This window comes from Sitodiplosis mosellana, unplaced genomic scaffold, assembly GCF_009176505.1.
Source record: "Sitodiplosis mosellana isolate CC-2019 unplaced genomic scaffold, AAFC_SMos_1.0 Smas_scaffold_3, whole genome shotgun sequence".
In the NCBI taxonomy this organism is placed as follows: Eukaryota; Metazoa; Arthropoda; class Insecta; order Diptera; family Cecidomyiidae; genus Sitodiplosis; species Sitodiplosis mosellana.
In genome coordinates, this window is record NW_022595246.1 from 2,063,419 (window position 1) to 2,085,765 (window position 22,347).

Here is a 22,347-nt window from a genome sequence, read left to right on the forward strand (position 1 = left end):
TATGTTTTATTTCATTCTCTTGTATATATTTTAGTATTTATTCATACTTTTTTTTTACTTGTTTCGGATATAAAATAAAGAATATTTATTTTTTTCTTAGAGTTTCGTATTTACAGCATTTAAAAATGGGTAAAATAATTATAATCTAAAATGAAAATTGTTGTCATGATTGCGAAAACGGAGAAACGAAAGAAACAGAAAATTCTGAGAGAAAAACAAACACAGGAAAAAAAATAGCATGTGGTTGAATGTATATAAGCAGCAACAGCAAAATGTTCGATATATTCGTGTGTTTGTGGAAAAAAAGAGATGATAATTTGTTCATAAATACATAAAATGGGGTTTCAAGTGTGTTTTATTGCATGTTATTTCCATGAAGATCATATTATTTATTTCTCTAAAAAAAGAACGATTTGCGTGGGTGTTGTCTCTCTCATTAATTCGGCCTGAATATAAGTAGATGTGTGTGTGTATGCTGTATGTAGATTCTACATTGTAGAACAGCTTACACCGACATCGAGAGAGATAGAGTTGTTTAAAGTAAAGAAGAAAAAAAAAACAACGAACAAAAAACGCACATTTTTCACGTCAAACATGTTCATTTGAATGGGTTGCTCTTTTTTCGCACTTTATTTACAATGTGTCAGTTTTCATCTTCTCATTTTGAATGCAATGTATTTATTAATCTGCATCTTCTTTGTGTTTCTTTCTTTTTTCGGGGAAAAAATAATGATAAAATGCACATTCATTCACGAAATCACGATACATACTATCGTTTATAACTTCAACTTTTTTTTATTTAAAGTTATTTTTGAGTTAGTCTGTGTAGTTGAATTCATTTAGTTAAATTTCATTATGATAATAATAATGTAAATCTTTGTATAGTCGTACATTTAAAATTACATATACCTTTATATTTAGTTAGAGTTCATATTCATTTAGTGTTTTTTTTTTGTTTGTTAGTTTTACGATTAATGTTGAATTTTTTTTTGTTGCTTCTTGTGCATTTTGTTGTTGTAATATGTTCTATATAAGTTATAGAAGAGAAGGAGAAGGGAGAGTCGAGAGGTAAATGAAGAGAGAGAAGAATATTGTTTTTTTTTAATTATCATTTAGTTATAATTTTCAATCTTGTTTATGCTTGCGTCATGCTTATTGCAATGTACACGACGCGCTTCATTTTTCGTTTGTGAAAATTACATCGATTCTTCTCCTCACATTGTTTGCGATTTGGTATTTGTTTTTGTTTACAATGTTGCAGAATCGTTCTCTCTAGTTAAACATGATGAGAATGACAATAAAATTGTGTGCGCTGTGTGTGTGTGTGTGGCTACGGCAGTTTTTCGCTATTATCGATTGACAATTTAATTGTCATCACATGACGAGCCACTTCCGACTCTGTTTCCTCTCATTCTCTCTCTACTAGTTTATCTACTAAATTCTAGTGTAAAATGAAGTACATATGCCCATAACACAATTTTTTTTTTCATGCAACGCACTCTATCGTTTCATAAACATGTACTCAATGTAAATTTTTCATCTAGTTTCATTTAAAAAAAACACTTGCTAAAGTTGTGTATTCGGCCCGTCCGAAATTGCATATCATTTGGTACGAGCACACACACGCTCGCTCACACACCAATCAAAGCGCCAAATTATTTGAACAATAACAACAAAATCAAAAAAACATTTACAACTGAGATGTTGCAATGCGTGTGAATTGGTCGAAGACAGACTTCAAGTTCACACATTGTAACGCGCTGTCCTTTTCTTTTATCCACATTTTGTCTTGGCATGTTTTCCATGCTTCAATGAGAACGAGATAGTAATTTGGTTGATGTAGCTTTGCTTTCTTTGCAAATAAATACAAACTGAATCCGAATAAAAACAGCACACAGTGCTGAATATCGTATGGTTTTTTTTTCTCACTATTTTCATCTTCATTGTGTCGAAAGGAAAAACAGCGATCACACAACTGCATATTGAAACACGGAAAGTTAATCATTAAAATGTAATTTAATTTAACACTACAGAACTTTTTTGTCGACGAAACAGGAAAGAAAAGCGTTGTTACACACGCAGCCGATAAGCGTGAACCGAGAGAAACGGAAAAACGGAATGAAAATGGTGATATTTTTTTTATTTTGGGTGGCCACCTCTCCATACTGCGGTACTATAATTAATTCTGTTTGTTTATTATAGCTAATGGTTAGCTTAATTATTTAGATTATTAATTTTTTAATTGATTAGTACAATTTCTACTGATTTGTTTTTTTTTCTCTTTCTGTTCAGAAGTCGGCTCGTCTCTATGAGAGCCAATTCTTATCTCCTCTCTCTCTCTCGCGCGCACCTTACTTCAATTTAATAACTTTCTTGTTAAGGTTCTCTTTTTTTTTGCTTCTGTGTGTGTTTCACTTTTAAATTCAGTTAGATTTGCAATTCGTTCGTCGAGTGTTCCGATGAATTTCTTCTCTTCATCCCATATATTTCTAAAATCGTATGATGATAGTTTGTGTGTGTGTGGATTTATATTATTGTTATGTTTTATGTTTAATTTAATTCACCTAAGTTTAGTTAATACAAATAATTTATGGCAAAGAAGTAGGAATTTATAAATTGGTTATGTTAAAGTGGGCGTATGCATTTTTGCTTCATCTTATTCTTCTCTCTTATTTCTCTCTGTATTGTATTTTTGTGTGAGTGGATTCTCCGTTAAAATCTTCTAACTTTAAAATTGTAATTAGTAAATTACTCTTGATGCGTAATGCTTTAAATCATTTGTGTGTGTGTGTGTGTGTGTGTATTAAGATAGTCTTACTTGTTTTATTATATTTTCTCTTATGTTCGCGCCCTGTTCGTTTTATTAACTGAATCGCGCGCGACATTCGAATAAATTCCATCGATATGATCAACAGAAACTTTATTCACCGTTCTCATTTGTTTTTTCTCCGTCAGTTTACCACTAGTTCAACTGGTTCGTTTTTGATTAGTATTATGTGAAAATGTAAATGAACCTCGTACAAATTAACCTTCCAAGACAATTTTCTTTTTACTCTCCTCTCTTAATAATCTAGTTTTAAGAGATTATGTAATCGTGAGTGAGTTTGTGTGTGTGTGTGGGAAAACTTGAGATCTGGATCTTTTTTTATTTGAAGTTGAAAGAGTGTTGATGAGCACATTAGCACTTGTTTTTAGCAAATATTACCGAAACACACGGCAGACGCTCCTTGCGTCTTCGACATCTTTATCTGTGTTTACACATTCACTCCGTCAATATTTTATGATTTTCACTGTTTTTCGCCAACGATACAAACTAAGTCATTGCACATATTTATTTTTTTATTAACTTCCACTTTTTTCTTTATCATTTTCACTTTATTTCAAATGGTAATTCACGTGTCTTAGTCACTGTACGATGGGCCATTCAACTAAGTCGCACTGCTGAATAGAACTGAGTTTTTGTAGTAGTTTGGCCTCTCCTGCAACGGACTTTTCACATCACGATCACCGGTCTGTTGACGCGTTTTTCGTTCCATTTCGATCTCGTGTAGCGATTCTACGGTGAGAAAAATGTTGACATTTCAACGAGAAAAGAGAAAAGAAAGTCGAATTAGTTCAATTGTAATTATTTTACTATTCAAAAATTAATTTATTTCATTATTTATTCAAAAAATTATTCAAAGTCGAATTCAAGAGTGAACTTTAGTCTAAAAAGCGGCTATGTAGTGGTTAAAAGGGTTATTTAAGTGCAATTCGCTTGGTTAATGCATTTGAAGCGAAAAAGTAAAGCGCTTGTGGTCTTGTTGAAAAACAATTTCAATTGTTGATATGTTACTAAAATGAATCTATTATCATCGCAACGCCTAAAAAACCCTTTACCATCGATATTGGGCAAAAACTGAAAAGTAGCGTAATCGTATCTCGTTGGCCGTTGTAACTTTTAAAATTGGCCAATGATTTCAAATTCGACTGATATTTTCATGTATATCAAAATCAAATCAGTCGAAAATGCGCAACTTTTCAGTTTGTAAATCAGTAAGTGGTTGTTGAGATGATAAAGACTCACGGTTGTTTGTGTAAGGACTCTCTGTGCGGCGATCGGCCGACGACGGCTTTTCTTTTCGATCACCCGACGACTCTACATGATTTTTGGGCAAAAAATTGAACAAAATTTTCGGTCATTACCAACGAGTCGACGTATGTTAAAAAAATCAATTTAATCAAAAACCAAAGTTTTGCTCAAGTAAAAGAGACATCTATCCACCCCAATTGAGTAAGCAAAGTGCAGCAAATAAAATCTAACTTAATTTGCGAGAAAAAAAATTGGTTGAAAAAGGGTTTACTTACCAGATAATAAGCGCAATGCTTCAGCTGGAGCGCCAGAAGCTTTGAGTGCATCTTCGATTTGATTTCGGCGTTTGGTTTCGGCATCCAATTTTTGTTGAATACGAACACGTATCTTTCGTTCCTTTTTGAAGCGTTTTTGAAACAACACTGCGGGGAAAAAACGAGAAATTGTTGAAATCGAGTGACATTTGGTTAAAATGTTTCACAGCATGAACTTAAGAACTTGCTTCAAATGAAAGATTCGTTGAATTGAAATGAATGCATTCGATTGTTAATAAATGTAAAATCGAAGCCTTTTCGTCCCAAAAGGATCTGATTTAAAAATTCGGCGAAAATATATTTAATGTCTTCATTCGAATGAAAAAATGTCAAAATGTGTCTGCAATAATTGTTTCGTCAGAATGTGAAAGTAGTATGGAGCGTTTGTTGAAATGGTATAAAACTTAATACAAAAGCGACCAAAAAGTGCCAGGAAATTGGGTATTTTGATTCACAGAAAGAACTTTTTTTTCGTACGGTTTTTTTCTGTCATTAGGAGAATGAAAAGTGATGAAGAAATGAAAGAGGAAACGACCAAAATCGAATAGAAAAGCGATTAATTGAAATCGACGGCGCAGGAAAAGACAACAACCGTGGTGGATCAGACGGGCGAGCGCGCGCACGCTCATTCAATGCAAAAGGCCAACAAATGTAAGAAAACGGAGAAGCGGCAATGCAAAATAAAAATATTAATTTGGTATATAATATTGAGACATTGGCGCCGAAAAGTCAACCGCAATACGCAATCCACTTGACATCCTGTATACGTGTGCTTATTGAACATGACCGTGTGTCTTACCTGGTGCACATTTAACGTAACGAAATTTAATATCACACAATGGTCGATTGGCTGTTTTTTTTTCTTCTTCTGTTTAATCCGTAGCCAAACCGAATGCACAGCGCATTTTTTTCTGCTCTCATTTTTTCTGAAATTTGTAAGTTCGGTTGCGAATGGTCTCATTTGCCATATGTTGTTTTTGACTGAACGCACACACATCGAGTGTTCGAAAAAATATATATTGAAATCCAATCTCATTTGGCAATAGACTCCTCCCAAAAACGTGTGCAGCAGAAAGCCAAAAGAGACAATCTAATTTGCATTCGTCTGATTTTATAGTCATTGACTCAAGCTTCCTTCTCACTTCAATAAATCCAATGACAGATATTAAATCGCGCAAAAATGTGATTTTCAGAGAGAATAAGGAACAAAAAGGATTGGACGAGCCAGGACAGATTGTTGTTTCTTTTGTTTCGCATACGTATTGGAAGAGAAGAGAGGTGCAGTCACAATTTGTTTACTTTGTGATCGGTTTACAACCGATTCTAAAGAGACAGGTCGCTACTTCATTTTTCTTTTTCTTGTTTGTTTCTTTTTCGGCGTTTGTGTCGATTGCGGCCGCACGCTATGTTTTTGCTTGGATAAGCACTTGCCGCTTTGTTTTTTTTTTATATTCACTTATGGCTGCATTTTCAAGGCATGAAACATTTTGTTTGCCATTTTTTTCGCTCGTTTTTTTTTATTATTTGAATTCGGATGCACAAAAACAATGAACCGAAATAGTGTCGCATGGTGCGGGCGCAAGAGCGAGACAGATTGTGGAAAAAAAAGGTGGATTGAATTTCGGAGAAACCACAAAAATGGCAATGAATTATATCAATTTAAACGGAATCCGAAATTTTGGGTAATCATTTTTGACATTCAACTTTTTAAAATAAATTGACATTTTTTTCCCATTCTATCTTCATACTGAGGGGGGCAAAATGTGTTAACATTTTAAATTCTGGACTTACCTCGAAGTTTTCGTTCATCGGATAGTTGTCGTTCCAATGTGTCTTTGCACTCACGCTCCCGTAGAACGTCCATTTTCAGCTCAGCTAATGAAAAATGAATGAAAAAAAAAACGAGAAAAGAAAACCAAAAAAATTAAGTTAATTAGAGTTGTATTCACCCGAACTGAAAATAGTTTGATATGTTTAATTAGTGCATGATTTTCCCCCCATGACACGCTGTCAACAAAGTGCCGACGGCTTTTTCTTTCTTTTCACTGCTGCTGTGTGTTTTTACTATGAACAAGTTAATTTTAAATTATTTAATAGACACCTTTCGTTAAGTGGCTGTAATAGAAATTGATTTTTGATTGCCGATTGTTTGACGACGCCACAGCCCCGCGCAAATAATTAATACAAATCGATAAATTCGGCCAACAGTGTTTGAGGTAACGGCAAAAGAGGGGAGAAACTATACTTCGCCAACCCAACGTTTAGTTTAATGAGTTGCACTTTTTTATTCGCTTGCTTACTTGTGCTCTTTTCGATAGAAAAAAGCGCACGGCTCTTTTCATCGCGCTTACCTTTTTCATAGCTGATTTGACGTTCCTGTTGTCTGGCATTGTCAGCGGCGACAGTCAATAAACTTTGGATGTTTCGTAATAGCGTCTCGGTCGATGATAAACTCTGTTGTTGTTCTTGTTCCGAAACATTGCTCTTCACACCACCACTGGCTGCCACGGCTGCCGCGGTAGCCGCTAACGATGTGTAATTTATTGCCTGTTGGCGCGAATCAGAATTTGGAACTTGTGACGATGGGGCTTGCGCTACGTTATCACGTTCATTATCACTCAAATCTACAGATGATTTTGTTGTTGGGTGTATTAAGTGGTGAAAGAAAAAAAAGAAAAAATAAGATACCACAGTTTTGGAGCCATTAGAAACTTCTGCTGAAACATGTTTAGTTCTGGAGATAGGAAATGTTTTGCAGATTTTAAGCTGACATTTGATATGACTTACCTTCGTCCTTCGCTTCACGCTCATCAACATCGGATATATTGTCTTCACTTAGATTCTCATCTTCGTCACGAATAGATGGTGCCGGTGACTGATTCTCACTGCGATCACTCTGATCACCGGTGCTGCCTTGATCAAGACCACCAGATTTCGATAGGTTCAACACCGGGCTGTGACCATTTGATGAACCTTTTTGTGTTGGATTTTGAAGGATTTTTGGGAAATTAGTCACTTTTTTTTAAGCAGGAATTTCAGTTTTTTATGTCATTTTAGCATTTCATTTGAAACGTTACAATTTTTGAAGTAAAACTATTGATTTTGTTTCGTCATAGTCGTTTGAATGATTAAAAAGTATCGAAAATAGCCAAGAAAATAGCTTACCGTTGTGTGATGTGTGTTCTCTTGATTTTTGTTCGCTGATTTGGTTTCGATCGTCGACTCTTTCCTCTCGCAATCTGTGTGCGAAATTGAAAAATATGATAGGAAAATTAAATTAGCTGGACGATTCTTTTTGCGTTTTATTGCGTTCTTTTTTTTTTTTAAATAACATTCGTGAAATTAATATCTACAATCGAGAATTGCAATGAAAATTGAAAAAAAAAACTGTTCAATCAGAATTACATTCAATCCAACAAGAAACACAAACTATCTAATAAGAATGTGGGAAAAAGTTGCAACTTACCGTTCTAAGTGCTTAACAATATCTTCGTAAGCGGCTCTACAATTTTCCCATATGCCAGACCTTGTAATGAAATGATTATTTATTAGCCAATGAGTTTAATTTTTTTCCGTCAATTTTTGTTTGTTATCTGCAAGGTGTTATCTTGATAGTGATTCAAGTGATTCATTTTACCTGGCTATGGCGTCCATATTGGGTAGATTGGGTTGTCCTTTCATGAGTTGGCTGTCGTGGCGTGGTAATCCATGTGGCGGTAGACCAGGACTCATCATGGCACCGGGATGATGATTCATTTGCATGAATTGCATGTGATTCAAATGTGTTGGCGGCGGATTATAGCCGTTAGCCAAGAGTGGTGATTTTTCCAACCTCGAAATATCTGCAAATGAACAAGAGAGAACGAATAAAAAACGCATCGTGTTAATCGAATTTTGCTTATTTCACATCACTATCATCGCAACATATTGCAGTCTATCGCTTAAGTGGAATCACTTAAAAATTGATACGATAACGTAATGAAACGCATAATGCACGAGCGGGAGGGAGAGAGAGAGAGAAAACAACAACAACACACGGCTGAACATCGAAACTGCCAAAGAGATAGATAATAGTTTGCCACTCGAAATGAGTGAGCGAAAGCAGCAAAAATAATGAAAAAATAAAAGGCTTGCAAATAACAACAAAATGTTATCTAAAACGAAACGCGTTAACGAATCAAAAGCGCATGTTGAACACGTATCTCGTCGCAATTTAGTTGGTTGGCTGACAGTAAGCGAAGGATAGAGAGCTAGAGAGAGAGAGAGAGAGAGAAGGAAAAGTATCGCTTGTTTGCCAATATGCAGTAAAGTCGCATTTAAGCATGTAATCGGTATCGAATGTGTAGAAGTACAATTCATCAGGTAGAGTGTATAATGTGTTTATGTACTTTTAGTTGGAGTTTTTTGTTTGGGGATAAACGTTTGGCTCGTCATTGTCGATGTACGTTGCGTCCGTACGTACGTATCGACCAAGCGACCAACCGTCCGACCAAAAGAACCGAAACCCCATTCAGCGTATGCTTGTGAATAGAATGTAAAAGAGAAGACTCTTTTATATCATACAATTGATAGCATATTGAGATTGAAAATATCTGTAGCTGAGATTACTACTGAAACTATGTGGCTGTGGCTGTGGCTGTGCATGGGCGAGCATCACAAGTTTTACATTGGACTTGTGCTCTGTTTTGTTGTGCCGTTGCAATACGATCTCCGATGTGTGATGGCAATGCAAATGAAATGCCTTAGTAGGAAGCAGCAGCAGCAGCATCGCACCAAAAGATTACGTTTTCAATCTCTTTGTGCAATGCGTTTTCGTGTTTTGTCTCGATTCTTGTTGTTGTTGGTGCTGCTTTTTTTCTCCTTCTTTCTGTTCAGTTCCTTAATCAGCCGCCGCATAAACATAAATCAACAAACCACACGTAACTACGCGAATAATACAACATACACGCGCGCGCTTTCGGTCGCATCGCGAGCGCGGTATTTGCTTTCTGCTCGATTAAACATGACTCCGATTCCATTTCAATTTTGATTCATTCGACGGTGCGCTCTTTGCCACGAGCAGGAAATCGAACCGAAGAGAGATAAAAAATAATATAAAGCCTCGATAAAATTGATTGCGATCCTCAAATGCTTAATTAAATGAACACAAAATGAGGGAATGACTTATTTTTAATTATAAAGACATGAGTGCGTGTCATTTCGGATAAATGAATTTGTCATTAAACAATCAATCGATTCGGATCGGTGTGAATTGATTTAGTGGCTGATTCTGTTTCTATCTTTCTTATTTTCTGTTCTTGGTTTTGCTTAACGATGCATAGCAATGAGCTTGTTCTTGTAGTACAATGATTTCGGTAGTTCTTCAAAGCGACAGACATCACATCAATAAAATGGGTAAATGAATTGGATCGGTACGCGTTTGTCGGCATTTTCTCTGAACGACCACAAAAATTCCAATCAGACATTTCTTACCCATTATTCCGTTAGATTTTGTTCCGTCTTGGGTTACGGTAGTCTTTTGTGATTGTTGTGATGTCGCGCTTAAATTATCAAAAATGAAATTTGCCCGTTTTTTTTTCTTTTTTCAAAACAGTTTTTTTTTCTATTTTGATTCAATCAAACGGTTGAATCAATCAAAAGAATAAGTTGCAATCGTAACAATAGAAAACCAAACAAAAACAGATTTGGTAAGCTTAGCCTGCGGAGAAATCATCTCCGGATGATGGAAAAAAATATGTTATAATAACAGCCGGGATCAGAGAAGAGCAAAAAAAAATGAGAATATATGGCAACATTTGAATGTGAAAAGAAAACGAATGAAATGTGTGCGTAAGCCAGTCGAAATGAGAAAAAAAAAAGCAGAAGAACCAAAGCCACTCCATATTGGCATCAGTTGTGCAAATGTGCTCGTTGCACACCGAGACCGAGCGAGAGACAGACAGACATCACATAAAGATAATGCACATTTAATAACAATGTACTGGAAAAATGTTTGTTAGATATGTTATTATTAGGTCGAATATTACACGCAATAATTCTCGGGGCTCGAGCAAGAACGCAAAATAGAGAACCACTCATCGAAATCGTGGCGCAGACAGAGACAACTAAACAATACACATAGAAAATAAATACAAGCAGAAAGCAACAGAAACAAAAATTAAATTCAATTTTGCAATTGTATTTGTTTGTGAGTGTGTCGACGATGTATAACATTGAATTTTGACAAGAGAACGCTCTCTCTCTCACACTCACTCTCTACGGTTTTGTTGGCTTGCCATAAGTGCATTATAATTCGTGTGTTTTTCAATTGTTCGGCCCGTGAACGTGTCGATTGCATACGAGGCGAGGTAGCATGCGGCACTGGGCCGCAATATTGACGTCGGTTCTGCCGAAAACGAAGAGATAGGGACAGAAAGAGAAGGACAGAGGGAATATGCGTACATCTGCCTCGGTCGCTTACAAGAAATAATCATTTTCCCCACAAGCTACTAACAACACACACAAACATTTCTTTTTCTCTCTCTCTCTATCTGCTGTGTAGAATCCATCAGTCAAAAACGGCCGTGTTTATGAACGCGAGCGCGTATGTGAATTTTAAACGCGTATTTTCAAATGTTTGTTGTACTACATGGTTTTTGGCCGAATGTCGTCGTACCCTTTTATATTCCACGTTCATATTCTTTGTTATTAATAATGCTGCCATATTTATTTTTCATATTAGTTATTAGTTAGTTTTCATTCGGTGCCGTTTTTTTTAAATTCATTTCATTATTTACTTTGAGCCATGGCAAATGGATATGTGTGTGCAGGCACTGACGAGAGGAAAAAGAAAAAAAACTTCAAAGCAAAACACATGCGTGGAAAATCCATGGCTCATTATTAGCCCACTCCTGTCGTACAGCCTTTTATTTTCCATTTTACTTTTGTTGGCGCCCTACAACTAAATTGCATACGCACACATTTCAATTCGGCTCAATAACAATTGTCACAATTCTTTGTGTTGCTGTGGCAAATGCTTAATATTTAACGAGCCTCGATGCCAATTTCTGGGGGGACAGAAAAACAAATAGACACGCCAAATTACGTAAATTCGATTCGAAGAAAAATGGCAACTTTGAACGAATGAGACAAATACAAAGTAACAAGTAATTTGGTGTGCGGTTCGACAAATTACATAGAAAAGAAAAAAAAACGACTATAATAAAGAGAAGGATACGCATTATTTAACCACAATCGTTCAAACCAAATTTGGACAACGATTGTTGACAAACGCAATGGATCCAACCGCAAACACAAAACACCAGTCCCACTTTTATTGACTTAATGTACGAAATTCCACTTAATAAAATGCACAGTGGTTTTTGTTTTGGCTCGTTTTCTTGCTTTTTGCACTCGGTTTCATTTAATGAAACAAACAGTTCCACAGTAGACAGTTCAACAGAAATTCATTGCTTTGACTTTTTTTTACAATGAAAAATACGAGTAGAAAACGTAATAGTTATCACAATTGAAATCATTATTTTTACATTAATGCGAATTGCGACTCAAAACATTGACTTGATGTTAAACTAAATATCAACTTGAAATAGATTTCATTGTATGATCTCATTGTAACATATGGAGAATGGAACATTGATCCATTTTGTATTCAGTTGAACTCGAAATTTATGAACATTTGGTACAAATAGATGCGGCATCAGTATACAGTAACAATATGATTGAATTCATCATGTATATCAACATCATTGAGTGGATCGAATTGCCATTCTGTTTCCCTTCAAGCAGAAAATTTGAAGTGTTTGAACGATTTTCATTGTATTTGAATGGAGTTTTTGGCACAAGCCATATTTTGATCCAAAAAGAGAAATTAATCAGTTTCGAATAGGTTTGAACAACGAACATATACGTTTACCATACATGAAAGATTATTTAAAATTGAACTTCTTACTAAAAAGGAAAGTTAAAAATTACGATGTTTCATTTGATCAATCGGGTGTACCAAATTTTAAGTGCATTTTCTGATAAAGCACACACAAATTGACCGTTTCACATAAAAGGAATAATCGATTTTGAAAAGAAGTAGTGTAAATGCTGTCTCCGTAGCACTTCATTTGTTCGGGCTTGTATAATTCAAAACGACAGCAATTACAAAATCGAATAAATTAGAATCGTGACCACGGCACGATGCATCATCATCATCATCGACAAGTTCATTGATTTTAAATCAACGTTGGAATGCGTGTGTGTATGTTTCAGCTCGTTGATCGAGTGAAGACGTCTCACATTCGCATGACAATCATTCATAAATAATAAATAATACGTTTGATCCAGACCTCATGATGGAGAGAAAAGAAGAAAAAAAAAACTCGGCTCGCCGGGTTCAAATCAACACACACAGAAAATGAGCCATGGTATCAGTGGAACAGAGAGCAAAGAAAAAAAATTGTGTTAAAATAATAAAACACTTTGGGAAAATCGGCTGGTTTTGGTGGACGTGTCCATAAATTTCCGATGTACACGAATCGAATTATGTTATAATTATTTGTTTTGATTTAAATAACGTGCGTGTTGATCGCAAACCGATCGCTAACAACGACGATTGCTACGTTTTTTTATCAAATTTTTTTTTTGTTTTGGTGTCCGTGGCTGGTTGTTTCGGTCGCGTGTTAAGCCCATGTACACACAATAACCTACTGGCGAACAGTTACACAAATACAGCGAAAAAAAAAGAATTACCGGTAACGTACGAGCTTCAACCACTGTGTTGCTGTTTTTTCGGTTTCGATTTGGAGAAGAAGTAAATAATACAGAAAACAAAACGAGTGGATTTCCTCTTCGGTTCGGCAGCTTTGCAATGGGATGCACCGAATGGGCGCGCGCGCACTCGCGCACACGAGAGAGGAAGTAAACTAATAAATTACACATTCTCACAAATATTACGAAATCTTATCTACACCCAGAGAAAAACTAAGCCAGTCTCCGCTTAGAGAGAGAGAGAGAGAGAGCGTAGATAGCGCGAATTGAGAAAATAAATAATAGTGCATGTGCCGGTTGGTTCGTGATGCGGCGGTTTCGTTGTCAGTCTTTTTGTGCTTGGAATTCGGCAGGCCCAGCAATGCAATGGGAGAAAAGAAGTCAGTCAGCATACACTAACCAGATAAAAGAAGATAATGCACTGATTCTTATGTTCAAAGCATTGAAACGACAAATGGAAAAATTACCAACGCTCAGCTTTTCCACCAAAAAGTGAGTGTGCGAGTGTATTTCTGAAATTGGCTCGTTGAAATCAACGTTTCTCAAGCCCGAAAAAAAAATAATAACAACAACAACTAGCATTCGAAATGAAGAAGAACACTTCACTTTACTCTACAATTATCATACGAAACAAATAAAAATGAATTATTTAAACAGTTTAACATTTATGTTATAGTTTTTTTTTCTTTATCTCTTGTTCCTTGTTGCATTTCTATAACTGCCATTCATAATTACATATTATTTGTTATTCTTTGTTTCGAATGCATTTTGGTTCCGTTCATTTTTGCTTGCTCGCTGTGTCTTTCTCTGCATTTCCGTAGGCTCCGTGTTAAAAACGCTAAACTGAGCCTGACTTCTTTTTATCAAGTGTTTAATTTATGAATATATATATATATCATCGTTGTGTCTTTCCGTGTGCGATGCGCTGCACTCGGCATTGTGATACAGGCACACATAAAATATCGGGAATAAAATGCAAAGTATGCACACGGGCGCGCGCACACATTGCTCGTTCGGATCAAAACAATTAAAATAATAAACATCCATGAACACGACTCGGAACGAACGGGATTCCGGGGCTGGAGAGAAATGGTTGCGCGCGCCTGCACTTTGAATCGAGAAGAAATGAGCAGCAAAAAACAGCAGCAGACGCAGCACAACCAGCAATTGAAGAAATATAAATACGATTAATGTGTTTTGTGTATTTTTTTTTTTCATTTCACGATGATGATTAAAATGTGCATGCACAATGCGCTCGATAATGTCGCCACCGTTGCCTGCAATGCCGCCGCACCATTGCTCGCTTCTTTGAATGAACGAATTTCTCCGGTGTGTTTGTTAACCAAATTCGGACGGATTCGTTGGCTGTATGAGAGAGAGAGAGAGAGAGAGAGAGAGAGAGAGAGAGAGAGAGAGAGCGCGCAATTTTCACAAAACACTCTTTTAATACGACTTCAATTACACATTTGTTTCTGTGTTTGTTGTTCGTTTTGCATTTGCGTTTACATTGTTTGGCATTTATCATTGCATTACAACGAGTACTTTGCACTTTGGGACTTTATATACTGGTTTTAACCTCCCGTGTGTGTGTGTTTAGTTCTTGCTGCATTTCGCTCCGGCGCTGTTTGCTTGTTCGACAGCCGATGTGTGAGCAATGCCGAAACTGCAACAAGATAATAAGTGTTTTGTATTTAGCTCTCTCTCTCTCTCTCTGCATATATTCTTGAAAAACATATGCGATAACAAATGCTCACGCATGTAAATTTCCACAGTAAATTTTTTTTTCTCTCTGCTGTGTTCGGTGTGTTCTCCTGTGCACTCCGTGTGTTACATACAAAAGGTGGTATCTGATCATCGAGATATGTCAGTCGCGTCTCTCCCAATGATACGAGCAGGAAAAAAAAGTTTTCGTGTATTTTATTACATTTCCATTCAATTTGCCATCGGATTGTGTCATTGCGTTCGTAGGCAAGCACAACATGTAAACGAACAGACTCGTTCTAAACTGACTGCGAAGGGGATGTGCGTGCAGACATTTGGCGTAATCAATTTTCATTATTGAATTAGCCACTATTAATGTACCTCGTTAAGATTGATCAGCTAGAGGCAAAAAGTCGTAAAAATTGTTTCACGTTTCTTAAATAAAACTCGTTGAGTCCTTTCGATTGTTCTTCGTTTGAAATTCTTTTGAAAAACAAACACCACTTTTACTTTTCGCCCAATCGAAATGGATCGATGTCGAAGAAATGCCGGACAAAAGGAAAACATTGGAGGAATTCCGCAACAAATCGCAAGAATTCCGTCGAATTAAAAAGTTGATTATGCATAAATCACCAGAATGTATGCATGTCCAGCCCGATCAAAACCGGCAATTTTGACAAAACAAAATTGAAAGAAAAAAAAATTGCCGCCAGGAACGTCATTTCGATACATCACAAATAACTGTATCGATTTTCAAGGCAATTCAACGTACGATTTCTACGATTTCTTTTATTTTTCATAATTTTTTTTGCCGTTTTTGCATTTGATTTTGCGGTATCGGATTCGAAATATCACCTGGCCATCGGACAGTTGGATATGGTTCAACGAATGCCGTCACACACAATTTGGATTAGCAAAATTATCGTCCTTTGTCTTGATCGAAAATGAAATTGGATAAAAAAAAATATTATAAAAGATATCAACAGCCAATGATCCAACATCGATGACCGAACACACACGGCAAAATTGCCCCGCGCGAGCATATTGATTCCCGAACTATGCCTTTTTTTCTCTCTTGTCTTTCGTTCGTGCACACCAAGACAACGAAAATATCTATGGATAACACGCTATTAATTCGTAAATGCTTCGGGTCATATTTACACATGCTAAAAACGTACAATTCTAGTGGATTTTTGCCTTTTGAAAAATTGAAACGAAAACGACACACCGAACAAGATTGAGGCCCAAAAATGCAACGAATTCGCGCGACCTCAAAATCAAAATATGGTATTATGCGTTTAGCATAAATTCCATTGTCGGTTTTTGATGAACGCGCGAGCGCACGTTTAATACCAGACGCGTCATTAAAAACAATACGCGACGCGATCAAGGTAAATGAAAAGAAGAGAAGAACAACACGACTCACAGAAAGCAAGAGTTCTTCGGTGTTTTTTTCGTTCTTGCTTTCTGTTCAGCCAACGACAGAGCCACAGCGAACGAATGAAAGAAAATGAAGATGAATCGACGCTTTGAAACAATCGAAGAGAGAATAAATTTTATTGTAAAATTACAAAATTACTATGTATTTTTGGTCAATCGTTTAGGCTCTCGTCAATTAAGTTTTTGGTATTATTGGGTTAGCGTTTATCATTTTATATTGAGTCTATAGTCTTTTATTTGGTGTTTGTGTGTTAGTGTGTGCATGCATTTCCATCGTATTGTGAGTGTGTTTCGGTATCTATCGTTGTTCGTGGTCATCGCTTTGCTTACAGTCAAAATTCAAGTGGCCTGTAAAGCTTTGGCTCTCTCTCTCTCTCTCTCTCTCTATTCGATCACTCACCACACCAATTTAAGTATAAATATATATGAAATTGGTTATTTTCGCATTTAACAGACTATTCGCGATAGCAGAATTTTTTTCCTGATCATTCTTTGCATTGTAGAATGCTTTGCAATGCCTTGAAAATGATCGGTTTATCGAAAGTGATGCGCGCTGCTTGCAATGCCATAATCAATAGTATCGCGATTAAATTCCAATGCTAAATACTTTTACCAATGGAATTCGGACTGATGCGCGAATAGAGACGTGCGATATTCATTTGATTCGTATTATTATTGAACGGGAAAAAAATGCGAATAAATTCATTTCGATATGGATAAAAAGAAGAAGAAAATAAACGATTTGACCCATAGTTCAACTGCTTTTTTTTAAATTCCTGTTTGAAAAGAACGATTTTGTTTTGTTCCTATAATCACAATCATTAAATTTCCGTCCGATAATTAGTGAAATTCGCGCCGATATCGAAGAGTAAATATATATTGGCGAGTTGGTTTAAACGATTTGACCTAACAGTAAATCACATATTTCCACGAAAATTAGATTGAATCAATTAAATGGGCAGCGCGCGCATTCGTGCCACGGTGTGCGACAACCATTAAGGCGAGAGCCCAACACACACACACTCACACAACATTGTATCGTGTAACACTCACCATTCATATGTCCATTTTCATACGGATAGTCACCGTTATCCAATCGATGTTTTTTCATCTGTGGATGATGCGATAAATGGCTGGAAGGTATTAATCCGACAGGTCCTCGTTTCGGTGGCCGGCCCGGTCTTGAACTATAAAAAGGAAAAAACAAGAAACAAAGTATTGGGGTGATGAAACATTCGTATAAAAACCAATTTGTATAAAATTTCTGCTGTCTGAATCATTTTTTTGTCCAAAAATAATAATAATATTTCTCTTTGTGTAAACTTTCGCAGCTCGATGTCTGTGTGCAACAATTATTCCGATAATTTTTTTTTCAATTTCTTAATTCATCATTCAATTGAATATAAATATGTTAACCAGATGTTGAAATCCTTTCTTTTATTCTGATCTGCTGATTGATTTGTTTCGGTCTGTCATTTGCATTGCACATAAAATGATGCCAAAACCATTCATTTTGTATCACAACTTTTTTATCGCATTCCATTCGTAACACAACTCAAAATGAGCGCCGTATTGGAATAACTGTTCCATTTGAATAGGACGACGACAAAAAAACCAAGACACATATGGTAATAAATACTGATGCGTACGAATTACAAGAAGAATTGACCAAAGCCAGTGGCCAAATGGCATATTTTAATTGCATTTTGCCACATTTTAATTGCTGGTCATTTCTGAATTTGAAATGAGAATGAACTGCAACTGTTGCGAAAATTTTTGCGATTTTTTTCGCTCTTAATTATTTTTAGGCACATGTCAAATTGAAAATGAGAAGTAAGAGATGGCAACTCAATCGAAACGACTGCCAGCATGTTTGCGGTTTCGATTCAGTTTTGTAGAGATTTTGCTCGGATAAGACTCAATTCAAATGATGATTCAATCAAATGATTTGTTGTATTCCTGTGGAATGAGTGAAATAAGGAAAATGAATGAACTTGGACTGTTTGAAAGGAAAAATTTTTTTTTAGATATTTGAAAGGCTTTGCTTTCATCATACCTTCGTTTTCATCTTAGCTTTCATTTAATTGAATATTGATATTTTCAACGGTCAGACATCAACGTTTTTGCCATGATTCTGCCGCCCAAAATCGTTAGAGACAAACATTTGGACTTTAAAATCCGAGACAAAGTCATAAAATCTATTGTAATTAATCAAGCGGTTCGTTTAAACAATGTGACTCAATTGAATAAAATGATTATTTCAAGACACGAGATAAATCGGTGATGCAAATCGTGTTATTTTTACATAATAATGGCGTAGCATCGATGTGGGTAAAGCATGTGTTTTGTCAAGTGCTCAATGTCTTTTTAGTATGAATGCCACCACCAAAGTCGGTGCATTCATTCATTCAAATTGGCCGTCGAAATGTAATTGAACGGAGTCAATAAAAATAACGAACGAATGAAACCCGGTGCGACACATAAACAAATTTTATGTAATTTACGTCGCGTTTCGTTTCGTTTTGTTATCTCTGTGCCTCGCATGAGAGAGCAATTCTAATGAATAAATTGACGAGCGCGCGAGCGATTGAAAATACACACATATTGGGATAATAATCAGAGAGTTGGCGTTCGGTGTTGAAAAGAAAGGCGCTGCAAATCTGTTGGTGGGCACACACACACGGTGTCCATTATATAAACATAAATCAAATTTGTACGAAAAAAAATCAACAAAAACAACAAAACACGTAAGAAAATTCATAGTCTGAAAAACCACTTTCGCTCTCTGTGTGCCGAGTTTTGGTTTATTTTCTGTGTTTAACTGCCGTTTCATTCGCAAATCAAATGAGAATTTAAACAACATGAACATTGATTTGCACATTTGCTGAAATGTATTTGATTTATTTTATTAGGTGCGCTTGTCGCTTTTTTTTTTCTCTCGTTCGCTTTTCTTCAGCTGGTGGACTACGACGCCCGTTTTAATGCATTTGAACACGAAATCCCGTTCACATTCTCCCTCTCTCTCTCGTCACTGTGTTTATATTCAATAAATTTACGATCCCTCGGTTTATATTTAAATTTGAAACCGTCGTCGTCGTCGTTGCTGTCGGAAATAAAATGCGTTTTTTTCGGTTGTTTTGTTGAAATTGAAATTAAAGCATACACTTTGCAATAGGAGTAACTCTTTAATTTGACTTCTAATTGAAGTAGATCGAAAGATAAATCAAATGTTCTGCAGTGCAAGTGCTCTTTGGAGAGAAAGTAAAAGAGAGAGAGAGAGAGAGAGAGAGAGAGAGAGAGAGAGAGAGAGAGAGGAGAAATGTGAATCCGAACAGATGCTCAAAACAAGGGCCTCACATACCGCCGAATTTCGTGCATTTGTAGATAAAGTGAAACTCGAGACTCCCATTCATAAATTCGAAATGCAATTTTATTGTTTCTGATTTCAGGCGCCCTATTAGAACGGAGTGAAAAGCGGGCGCGAGCAGTGAAATCGCAGTTTTATCTAAAATACACCGTAATGAGACACAATCAGTAGTTGTGCTGTGCCGTTTCTGCATTTTCCAAAGTTCATTCGCTCATTTGTAGTTACAATCGAAATGTGATCGCAATGCAACCCAAATGGAATGCTCATTGCTCATATTTGAAGTCGACTAACAGATGACTTTGTCAAACCAGACATGGAACGAACAAAAGAATCCGTTCCAAACAACATTTGGATCATTTGTTGGCGTAACTAAAATGAATTTTTCAAAATAATGATTTTGATTCTGGTTTTTGTTGTTCCATTCAACAAAAGAAAAGAAAAATAGGAAAAAGAATAAAACTTGATCGTATTTGCCAGTGACGCGAGTTTTGTACATGCGTTTTTTTTATCAACGTCCGTGAATTGTGTTTGCTTTGTGATACTGAGCGGTTGGAATGTCGTAATTTGTTGTTGTTTCAATTCAAATAAAGATATAATTTAAGGCCAGATTTAAAACGGTAAAAAGCAAATACTAAATAAATAATAGGAGCTACTGTATTCAGCAGAGATAGTAGCAGCATTTCAATTTAGTCATTTGTGTAAACATTGAGCATCGCATAACGAGAGAAAATAACAACAATACCCACACACATACAGAAGAAAAAACAATACAGTAGCAGCTCCCCCTTATCATGCGACTCAAAGTGAACACGACAAAAATTAGAGATATTTCTACAAAACGCAAAACAATCTGCATTTGATTCGAGCGTTCGAGAAATTTTTGTGTTCGTCGCGTACGAGCAACGCTTACAATAAACGCTTCTATTTGGTTTTACACACGTGTAATTTTTCTCTATTTTCAGCAATTTACCACGAAACTGACATCATTTCGACGATATGAATTGCTTAATCACGTCAATTCCGATGTTCGTATGACAACGGCGACGACGACGACGACGGCGGTTGAGACGACATTTTTTCAATAAAACCGTTTTATTTACAACATTTTTTTCGCCCATAAAAACTCGCTGATTGTCTCACACGAAGAAAATTTCAACATTTTTTTTTTATAGACAATGAACCAAACATGTTAAGGTTCACACGTGCGACGCGTGGTTTCGGTATTGAAAATGGTCTGCCGGCTTGTTGTTATTGTAATAACAAACAAAGTCATTTGAATCGGCACAATCAAAAAGTAATTAATAAAATAAACGAAAAACTCAATCGGTATGAGAGTGTATTCAAAGAGGCGCCACCGCGTCTTACTTTGGTTCGATTAGCCATGCATCATCACACATGGAACGAGTTTCCAGCGGTTTTCCTAAGATGGTGAACACTCACACAAGAGGAAAAAAACGCACCGAAAAACCAATGAAACGTGCGTCAATGATCAATGAAAAGAAAAAAAAACCAAACCTCAACTTCATAAATAAAACGCAAAACGCTCGCGCGCTCGTGGTGAGTTCATCGTCAGTAATTATTTCTTTATCGGCGCGAAACAGACACTGTGAGTACCCACTCACCGTTCATCGATACCGATCTATTTTCATGATTTTGAATCGTAAATCTATTGATAGTTTTTGATTTTAATAGATTTCAAGCAGTGAAGATGAAGAGAGAAAAAAACGGACTCATTTCGATGTTTTCATCAATCATTCATCAGTTCAGTGTTGCCATTCAATTGATGAACATGACGAAAAAAAATGGATTTGAAAGATAAAAATCATAAATGATACATTTGAGAGTGAGTGAGCCGAGTGCGAGAGAGAACGTAATAAACGGAAAAAAAAGTAGCTGATCTCAATAAAAAAAAGAACATGTTACAAAGGGAATAATCGACAAGAGGCAAAAAAAACACATATATCGAGAGGAATAGATTAAAAGAATTCGGTGTAGAGTCAAGGGAATGGAGAATAAGAAGCCGAGTAACAGATTAATAGCGTATAGTGAACGAACCCAAAACCGAACTGTTCAATGAACAAGCATATGTGAACTAGATTTATTTGAAGGGATGCGCGCTTTGTGAAATCAAAGCGCCTTTTATCTCTCACTCTCATTGAAGATTCACATCTATTTCTATATGGTAGTCCTTTTGTATTTCTCGAATCATGCACATATCACCAAAAACTCGGAATACAAATTTGTGCAATGTAACACCAACAATGATACACAAAAGCAAACGATGCGAACAAATTGAAAATGAACGAAAATCTCACTCTCTCTCTCTCTCTCTCTCTCTCTCTCTCTCTCTCTCTCTCTCGTATCGGGAGAAGAAAAAAACAAACTCAACAGAAAAATCATTTTCGGATTTCTTGCTGTGTTTTGACGGATAATTATGTTGTATGCAGTTGCATTATTCCCTTGATCTTGCATCTGTGTTTGGGAGAGAGAGAGAGCGAGCGTATGGGTGCGATGAGTCAAAAGAAATCCGTTGTGGCGGTGGCTATTTTGTCTTGTTATGACTGTTGTTGTTGGTGAATGATTCTTGCAATCACATCCACATCGGTTGGGTCGAGGTAGAATCGTAAAAAAATGAAATGTTTTTGGCAAACCAATCGTAAAATCGAATGCGAAATGTGTTGGAATGTTAGATGATGATG

The 22,347-nt window shown here is 36.2% G+C and overlaps 1 protein-coding gene across 4 annotated transcripts in view; it reads right to left on the bottom strand.

Annotated features, from left to right (window-relative positions):
- Positions 1-765: 765 nt before the first annotated feature.
- Positions 766-22,347, bottom strand: part of LOC129565653 (dachshund homolog 2) — a 44,315-nt gene continuing 22,733 nt past the window's right edge. For 2 of the 4 annotated variants that reach the window (XM_055440757.1, XM_055440758.1), the window contains 10 exons: positions 17,335-17,468; positions 8,024-8,228; positions 7,853-7,912; positions 7,552-7,625; positions 7,174-7,359; positions 6,738-7,010; positions 6,178-6,261; positions 4,348-4,494; positions 4,067-4,138; positions 766-3,556 (listed from right to left, as the gene is read on the bottom strand). In XM_055440757.1, coding sequence (XP_055296732.1) covers positions 3,429-3,556; positions 4,067-4,138; positions 4,348-4,494; positions 6,178-6,261; positions 6,738-7,010; positions 7,174-7,359; positions 7,552-7,625; positions 7,853-7,912; positions 8,024-8,228; positions 17,335-17,468 — 1,363 coding nt within the window. In that variant the 3' untranslated portion in view covers positions 766-3,428. The remainder of the gene's footprint in view (positions 3,557-4,066; positions 4,139-4,347; positions 4,495-6,177; positions 6,262-6,737; positions 7,011-7,173; positions 7,360-7,551; positions 7,626-7,852; positions 7,913-8,023; positions 8,229-17,334; positions 17,469-22,347) is intronic. The other 2 variants (XM_055440761.1, XM_055440759.1) reach the window with 1 other exon arrangement.